General features: G+C 49.1%; 1 protein-coding gene across 1 annotated transcript; it reads left to right on the top strand.

Moving 5' to 3' along the window:
* The first annotated feature begins 4,078 nt into the window (after positions 1-4,078).
* On the top strand, positions 4,079-5,966 carry LOC147976720 (uncharacterized). Its single transcript, XM_087518999.1, has 2 exons — positions 4,079-4,471; positions 5,339-5,966. The coding sequence occupies exons 1-2, from the start codon at positions 4,353-4,355 to the stop codon at positions 5,742-5,744; spliced, it is 525 nt and encodes a 174-aa protein (XP_087375125.1). The 5' UTR covers positions 4,079-4,352; the 3' UTR covers positions 5,745-5,966.
* Positions 5,967-9,097: the final 3,131 nt, after the last annotated feature.

A 9,097-nucleotide genomic window follows, 5' to 3' on the forward strand; every position in this document is an offset into this window, starting at 1 on the left:
GTTAGTCGAGTTCTAGGGGCAAAGGTCGGCGACTTGGATGCTACGTCGTTGGGCAAGTCTCCTGACAATACACAGGTGAGACTTCGGGCAGAGGCTACAGTAGAGTAGAGACATACTGTATGTTGCTCTGTTCTGCGGTTCTGCCTTTTGTGGTTTTGGATCCCCACTTGGTCCCAAATGAATGTTTACACGATTGCTTTTAGTTCCGTGTAAGTGACGTGATGCAGTAGAGACATCACCATCGACAGTTCAGCCTACGTCGTAGGTTGACGGGCAAAGTGGGTATGCAACATGATCGAACACACAAAAGGCGAAGTGGACGTGTTTCTCTTGGAGTTGGAAGTGCGTTTCGCCCACCCTTGCAAGGAAGTGATGGAACCATATCGACGCTAGGCTGGTGTGGGGATTGTGGTCCGTGACCACTTGGGACGTCTTATAGCATGCAGATGTATCCAATATGTAGGGGTTTCTGAACCCTTTGTGGCCGAGTGACTAGCTTGCCGTGATGCTATCCTGATGGCCATTGAGAAAGGATGGTCTAGCATAGTACTTGAGACAGATTGCCAACTAATTGTACGTGACTGGATTCAAGGAAATGACCGACCTGCGGGTGGTCATATATACAGAGAGATGAAGTCTTATCTCCCAAATTTTCAGGGTTTTGATCTGAAGTTCGCTGGAAGAGGTGCTAATGTTGCGGCTCATACATGCGCTAGACAAGCTATATCTCTAGATGTACCTCTTGTAACTTTTGTTTTTTGTTTTTTTGCGAAAGCTCTTGTAACTTTTGTTGTAGTCCCTGATTTCCTGAGTGCAGGTTTGCATTCGGATTTTGTACGCGTACCAGTTGAATAAATGTCAGTGAGGGCCGTACTTCAAAAAAAATAAAATATCGACGCTAGGCTGTCTGTCTCGGCTTGTCTTAAAAACGTTTGTGCTAACCCTAAAAAAAAACGTTTGTGCTGTCCGCGGTGCGTTTTGGTAATGCCGGTCTCTCCGGGTGCGGAGGCCGTCTGGTATGTTTTCTCGCTCCGGTTTCATCTGTCGGCTGGCGTTGCGAGTATACATTTTTTTTTGAACAAGCAAAGGCACCAAAGTGCCAAATTCATTCAGCTCGTAGAGAAAGTACAAAGAGAATTACATAGATTTCGAAGTAGGTCTGGTCACACACGCTCCAGCTGGAAGTATATAGAATGTCCGAACCTATCATAGCCAACTGTACGTTACTAGTAGTACTTTTATATAGAAAAAGTAGGACCAAGCAAACCAAATCAGCGCCCAATTATCACTAGTGGCTGGAAGCCTGGAATCCGGAGGTTTTGATTTGCTTTGCTGATGTCTCAATCGCGCCATCCCCATCCAGCTCGTGTTCTCCGGTCTCATCCAAGACAAGAGACCCAGCGTGAGAAATGAAAATAAATACCCTCGTGGTAATCGCGTCGACTCTGTTGAATTTGCCCCTGTCTAGATCATGATGTCCTAGGCTGTATCGCAGACGTACATCTTTCTTTGTGCCAACTATTTTTATTTATTTATTTATAATAAAGAAGAAAAGCAAAGACCCAAATTGCTAATCCCACGTCCGCACGCACTGGCTAAGAAGGAGCCCTCGAGTCCACGTCCCAGCATGCAGTCTTCACCAAGGCTCGTCGTGGTTTACAATTTACATACACAAAGGGAAAAAGAAAGTCAAAGGCCAAAGCTTGGCGTATAGACTAGGCGCGCACGCAACGCATCACGCCAAAACGAGAAAAGAAATCCTTGTCTCGCCTCGCCGTGAAGCACTTGCCCGTCGGTCCGGTCAGGTCGATCCGGCCTCTCACCCTTCCCATCTGGTGGCCGGCTGGTGTTCCTTCCTACCCACACCACACGCGCGCACGCCACAAAGTACAACCAGTAGTACTCCTACCTGCCACTAGGCCGCGGTGGGGCCCACGTATCACCTGGTATCCCATTGGCTGTCGCGGCATGCATGCCTAGTCAAACAAAACACACACACACCCCGCAAAAAAAAAAAAAACAAACAAAACACACACACCGACCCCCCGCCGTCGCCCATCGGCCCCCTGTTTTCGAGCTAATTTACGGCGGCTGCCATCGCTTGACTCTCTAGGTCTACTGGGCAGGAGACCGTCGCGTGTGGCTGACAGGTCGCCCGCAGGCCCCGCGGGCCGCTGCTGTCAGTGAAACGAGGTACTGATGCGCGTCGCGTCTCGGTAGGCCCACGCCGCCCAACGAGGACCGTCCACCCAAACGCAATTATTCCTTCCACGGGCCGGGGTCTGGCTTTGCCCCCTCGATGCCCTCCTTTTCACGGCTTTGCCACTGGAAAACGACACGCTATTTGTTTTTGTCTTTGTTATTATTATTATTGTTATTACTCAGGTTGTCTTGTGTACTCGCCCTTGTAAGATGTGATATTTACCGAACCAGCGGAGATGTTCTATCCTGTTGTGCGTTTGTATTGTTCTTGTTTCTTTCACAACGCAAGTACTCTAGTTTTTTTTTTGATTAAGGAATGACAACGCAAGTGCGACTTCTCTACATCGTGCACTTATTCATGTAAGCCCAAACTTCACTCTTTCCCCGAAACAAGAAAATTACATTTACATGCACAAGCAAATAAAGTGTGACACGAGGTACTTGCATGTCGTGACAGGTGTGGCGGGGTGACTGGACCATGGCATGTTGCGATCGTCAAGATGCATCTAATGGCCTCAACAAGCTTTGTCGTTGATTTAGTGTCTCGATTTAGTACATGTGAAGGAGCATCCGTACTCATGCCCAATGAATGTAGGTATTGAATCATGCAACCTTGTTAATAAATATCGCCTCTCCATCTACTTTCCTCAATGGTCTAATTGCGTAAATTATGACATATTGCACGCTATATAAAATAGAATAATCCTATGTGAAAGACATGTAAGGCTACTTCCAATGCATTGGTGCTGACATGAGGTGCTAAGCACATTAAAAACTTTAGCAACTAAGGGGGTGCTTGGATACATTTTAGTCTTATAACTAAAAGTAGTGGGACTAAAACTTGCTAGCCTCACCCATGCTTAAATCCAAATACTAAAGAGACTAAAATCAAGTTAATGAGCATTTATTATCCTCCAAACCCTCCAATCCAGAACTCGTCTATGTTAAAGGAGAGGAGTTAAATAAGGAGAGAGAGGACTAATCCACATTTTAGTAGGGGTACCCCTGACTAATTTTTTTTAGTCCCAAGACTAGTTTTAGCCGCTCTTTACTCAGGGGTGCTTGGAACTTTAGCCTCTTAAAGAGACTATTTTTAGTCAGACTAAAATAAGTCCCTTGGATCCAAGCACCCTCTAAAGCCCCCAATGCATAGGTGCTTAACTTGTTGGTGCTAAGAATCCCTCATTTAATGATTTTGCAAATAAAGTTCTACATGCATTGGTGGGATTCTTCTCTTTAAGAGTTTTGCCTAGGTTCTCGTGCTTGGCATTGTTTCTTTCTGGGGTCACCACACTCATATCTCTCCTCTTAATTATCTTGCCACATCAGATTTTTTTGCCTATATGGCAGTCTTAGCACCTATACAAGGTGGAGCATTGGGAGGGGCCTAATATGCTGAAATAAATGAATTACAGACAACTTAATGTGTGCCGGTTGTGCACATGATAGCACAACTAAGAAATAAGAATGTATTAGTAATGTCGCTCCGATACTCATCTATAGTTTAAAGCTTTATCAATAATGTCATGCCCTATTCAGGAGAAAAGTTGCATGTCGTGCGATAATACGCTCCCTCCACTTCGCTATAACCATTTCAAAATGTATGTCCATGGAAGAAATTAATATAGTATATGACTTTGGAGATAACAGAGGTAAATTCTTTAACGAGAATCAATTGAGATATGAATGGTCAATTTACTTTTTCTGTGCGCATAGTGGACCGGGTGAAACAAACAAAGTAGTTGAAGCCATTTTTCTTCAGTTCAGTGAAGAGCTTCACACAAAAAAGTATAAACCTCAAGGTCCAAAAGGCAAAAGCTAACTGGAAAAAAAATCAGGACAGCGTTACATGTCCGCCATGGGGGACGAGGTGGAGGAGGACAAAAGAGGGCAGCTTCCGCAAGATCTTGAGATGTGTGAAGACTACTGCAGACAGCGCATCAGCTTATTAGCACCACCACAGCCAGCAGCGCCCCCACCATCCTCCAGTTCATTCCTCTCCCCAAACCTGCTGCAGGTAGTTTGCCAAGAACAAAGCACGCAAAGCCTACCGATCGATCGATCGATCGGAATCGATCTCATGCGGCAGCTCCGCCCATCCATCTGAGATCGACTGATCGATCGCCAGGTGTGTATACCCGTTAATTTCCATGGGGGGCGACGGCAAGTTGGGTGCCGCCGAGGCCGCCGTCTGCTGCATGTGCGGCGACCACGGCCTCCTGCCGGAGCTGTTCCGCTGCGCCGCCTGCTCCGTCCGCTCCCAGCACACGTATGTATCCTACTATCTCTTTTCCGTTGACGCATATGTGTGATTAGAAGAGTTAATTGTGGATTTGCTTGCATGGATATTCTTGGATACGGGGATAGCTAGGTTAATTAGCAACGACGGCAGGTTCGTGAAATAGGAGGATTTTCTGTGTGTGTGTGTGTGTGTGTGAAATGGTTCTAACCGATCGACGACACAGCATATCACAAACATGTGCACATGGAATTAGCTAACACACCAACATACGCAAGCATTGATTCGCATATGGCTATTCATCATTAATTCTGCATCATCATCATCTAGCTTGACGTACTTGTGTACTTGAATTCATCTAGCTTTGAAGCACCATACAATGCCAGCAGTTAATGGATTAGTTTCGTGCTTGGATTCATCTGAACCAGAACTGTTCAATGGCAATCCCCTTTTGAGTTTCCATCGGTATATAAGTATATTTGGTGACACGTTTGGCATACACATATCTATCTCCGATATATCATTTTCGCCACCCTGTGCCCGGCCCGCCCCTACATCCAGCCAATTAATCTGTTCCGACTTTTTGCACGATTCCACGAGAATTCGTCAACAAAATGGGGCCGGCCAAAGACCCAAGAGATATACACACATCCGATCGATGTTGATATAAAGCTGTACGGTCGCTGTATCCTGTATAGACTACCCGGCTAGTTCAGTCAGCTGCATCGACCGGTCGCCATTGTTCAGTTCTTTGATCTTTCGCGTGTCTATCATCTGAAAATGCGTGCGACAGTGCATGCAATAACGTTATACATGCACTCCATGTATCTGCATGTACTCCGTATGTACGTACTACCTAGCAACTAAATGTGTACACATGGTCATGTGTCACGTCAGGTACTGCACGGATCGGTACCCGAAGGCGGAGGCGTACGGCACATGCAACTGGTGCCTGAGGGCAGGGCAAGGAAGCGGCGACGGCGGCGGCGCCGTTCCTAGCCCGGTGATATCCACCTTCAAAGCGCCCGGGCCGGCCGCTGACCGCATGGATGTCCCGGCTTGCAGCGGTGGCAGTAGATCGATGCCGGGGAAGGTCGCGGCTCGCGGCGACTTCGCCGCGGAGTTGAACAAGCCTATCAAGAAGCAGCAACAGCGGCGGCGGCTCCTGCTGCAGCGGTCGGCGTCTGACGTGAGCAGTGGCGTCCGTGCCAACCGCGGCGCCGGGCCGCCCTCTCCTGGCGTCGCCCGGGGAAGACCAAGGGTTCGGAGGTACAAGCTCCTGGAAGAGGTGATCAGTAGCTAGCTTAGCGAAGCGATACACGGTTTTGTTTTTGTTTCGTGGAGGACGCGTGCGTATTTAAGCATGTATGTACGTGTAGCGGCGCTGGAGTTGTGGCTGTATGTGATGATGAGTTCTGATTCCTGTACTTGTTAACATGATGAGTTGCTAACACTGGAAAAATAATGCGCAATAGCGTATAGAGAATTGTCTCATTAAATAAATCAGTATACAATGTCTTGCTAATGTCACCCTATAGTGCACTATAGCACGCTAATAAAATAATTTAAAGGGTGTCGTTATTTTATATGGCATGCTATTTTTTCTAACCTCGGTTGCTAATATAACATGATGTTCGATCATTCGCTTGATTTACTAATATTTCAGTATGTGCGCATGCATGCAATGGGGAACATTCTAAGCCTGGCTTTCACCCCGCTATATACATATAGCAACCACCCGATACATCTGAGAATTCACTGCTGGGGCAGATAGCACAAGCACGCTCAAAAAAATAAAAAAATAAATAAAAAGAAACTAATAACAACAGAGTTGGATTGACGAAAACGATGATGATCCGCAGCTGCTGCGCCCTCCGGAGATTTCCATTGCACTCCTAGCACTTCGGACCACCGCATACCAAGCAACACCTTCAAGGAGGAACGCGACGATGACGATGCTGCTGCCCGGACTGGTCCTAGGGTTTCCCCTAGTACGTGGAGGGGCATGGGTGAGGGGGGATACCCGACGCCCTTCAGGAAGGAATGATGGCGCCCACGGGCGTCGCCATGTCGGTGCCGGCCAAGCTGATAGGGATTTCTCTAGTCCACCACACATCCGCCACCCCGACTGATCCGTCACGCTCCACCACACTTGCCGCCCACCAACATGCGCCACCACGGTCTTCGAGTCACCACCGCCGTCTCATCATGGAGTCCGAAGCGGGACCAACAGGTACGAGAGGGAGCAACCGGGAACAAGGAGCGGCAGTGTCAGCAGCCACGCGAGAGGGGACAACCTCCACCGCCATCGGCGGTACCGACTGGACGTAGCAAGAGGAGCAAACCAGGCACATATGCCCGACCGAGCTCGAAATGGCTCATGAAGGTCCCGTTGCCGCGCTGCAGTGGGCGCGCTGCCGTCTCCACACCCCCCCTACACGAGCCACACCTCCGTCCGCTGATGCTGTCACAAGTGGAGCCAAGCCAAGCCTGCTCAGACCCATATGGGACCCCAAAGGGCCCATATCTGGGCCGGGAGGGCGCCGCCGCCGGCTGCCGCGCTAGCCCGCCGTTAAGTGATCATGCCACCGCTTCCTCACCACCCGGATCTGCACCACTTGAGGGACCACACCTCCCCCCGAGGAGAACTGGCACGCACCCACGACAGGAAGACCCAACCACAGCCGCTGGGAGCCCGAAGCCGGACCCCAGCCGCTGCCCACGCCACCCGCGGCCAGCATCGTCTAGATCCAGATCCGCCGCCCGACCAACGCCGAACCACGCCCATGCACGCCCCTCCATGGCAGCCGCCGCGCCACGCCGAGGACCCATCGAGACGACGACCCGCCGCCGGCAGGAGCACCTATAGCGGCGCCACCAGTTCCTGCCATTGCCCGGTGCCACCAGCGGCAGCCGTCCCACACCGGTCGCGGATCCGCAAGGAGGGGAAGGGGCCGACCCCGCCGCTGCCCAGGCTTCGCCAGGCGGTGATGCGGGGTGGTGGTGAGGGAGGAATGGGCCGGAGGGGAGGAGATGGGGGCCAACGGCTAGGGTTGCCCCTGAGGGAGCTCACAGGAGCGGCTGGGGGGGTATTTAGTGCTTCATGTAAGCATAGCAAGGGATCGCCACTAATTTGGCAAATGTTGTCCGCCCAAAAGGACTGCTTCGTGTCCCCCCTCAGAAGGGGTTGACCTCGAAGCAAAGGAGCTGATACGTCTCCGTCGTATCTATAATTTTTGATTGTTCCATGCCAATATTATACAACTTTCATATACTTTTGGCAACTTTTTATACTATTTTTGGGACTAACATATTGATCCAGTGCCCGGCGCCAGTTCCTGTTTGTTGCATGTTTTTGTTTCGCAGGAAATCCATATCAAATAGAGTCCAAATGCGATAAAAACTTACGGAGTTTTTTTGGAATATATGTGAATTTTGGTAATTGGAATCAACGCGAGACGATGCCCGAGGGGGCCACAAGGCAGGGGGCACACCCCGGGGGTAGGGCGCGCCCTGGGCCCTTGTGGCCACCGTGTAAGGCGGTTGGTGCCCTTATTCTGGCACAAGAAAGCTAATATCCGGATAAAAGTCGTGTTAAAATTTCAGCCCAATCGGAGTTACGGATCTCCAGGAATTTAAGAAACGGTGAAAGGCCAGAATCTGGAAGCGCAGAAACAGAAGGAAACAGAGAGAGATCCAATCTCGGAGGGGCTCCCACCCCTCCGCCGCCATGGAGGCCATGGACCAGAGGGGAAACCCTTCTCCCATCTAGGGGGAGGTCAAGGAAGAAGAAGAAGGAGGGGGGCTCTCTCCCCCTCTCTCCCGGTGGCATCGGAATGCCGCCGGGGCCATCATCGTGACGGCGATCTACACCAACAACTTCGCCGCCGTCATCGCCAACTCTCTCTCCCTCTATGCAGCGGTGTAAAACCTCTTCTCCCCGCTGTAATATCTACTTAAACATGGTGCTTAACGCTATATATTATTTCCCAATGATGTATGGCTATCCTATGATGTTTGAGTAGATCCATTTTGTCTTATGGGTTGATTGATGATCATGATTGGTTTGGGTTACATGTTTTATTATTGGTGCTGTCCTATGGTGCTCTCTGTGTCGCGCAAGCATGAGGGATCCCCGTTGTAAGGTTTGCAATATGTTCATGATTTTCTTATGGTGGGTTGCTAGAGTGACAGAAGCTTAAACCCAAGTAAGTAGGTTGTTTTCGTATGGGAGTAAAGAGGACTTGATACTTCAATGCTATGGTTGGGTTTTTGTTGGAAATATGCCCTAGAGGCAATAATAAATTGGTTATTATTATATTTCCTTGTTCATGATAATCGTTTATTATCCATGCTAGAATTGTATTGATAGGAAACTCAGATACATGTGTGGATACATAGACAACACCATGTCCCTAGTAAGCCTCTAGTTGACTAGCTCGTTGATCAATAGATGGTTACGGTTTCCTGACCATGGACATTGGATGTCATTGATAATGGGATCACATCATTAGGAGAATGATGTGATGGACAAGACCCAATCCTAAGCCTATCACAAGATCGTGTAGTTCGTTTGCTAAAGCTTTTCTAATGTCAAGTATCATTTCCTTAGACCATGAGATTGTGCAACTCCCGGATACCGTAGGAGTGCTTTGG

Source organism: Triticum urartu, chromosome 4A (assembly GCF_056163025.1).
Source record: "Triticum urartu cultivar PI428250 chromosome 4A, HENAU_Tu73, whole genome shotgun sequence".
Taxonomy (NCBI): domain Eukaryota; kingdom Viridiplantae; phylum Streptophyta; class Magnoliopsida; order Poales; family Poaceae; genus Triticum; species Triticum urartu.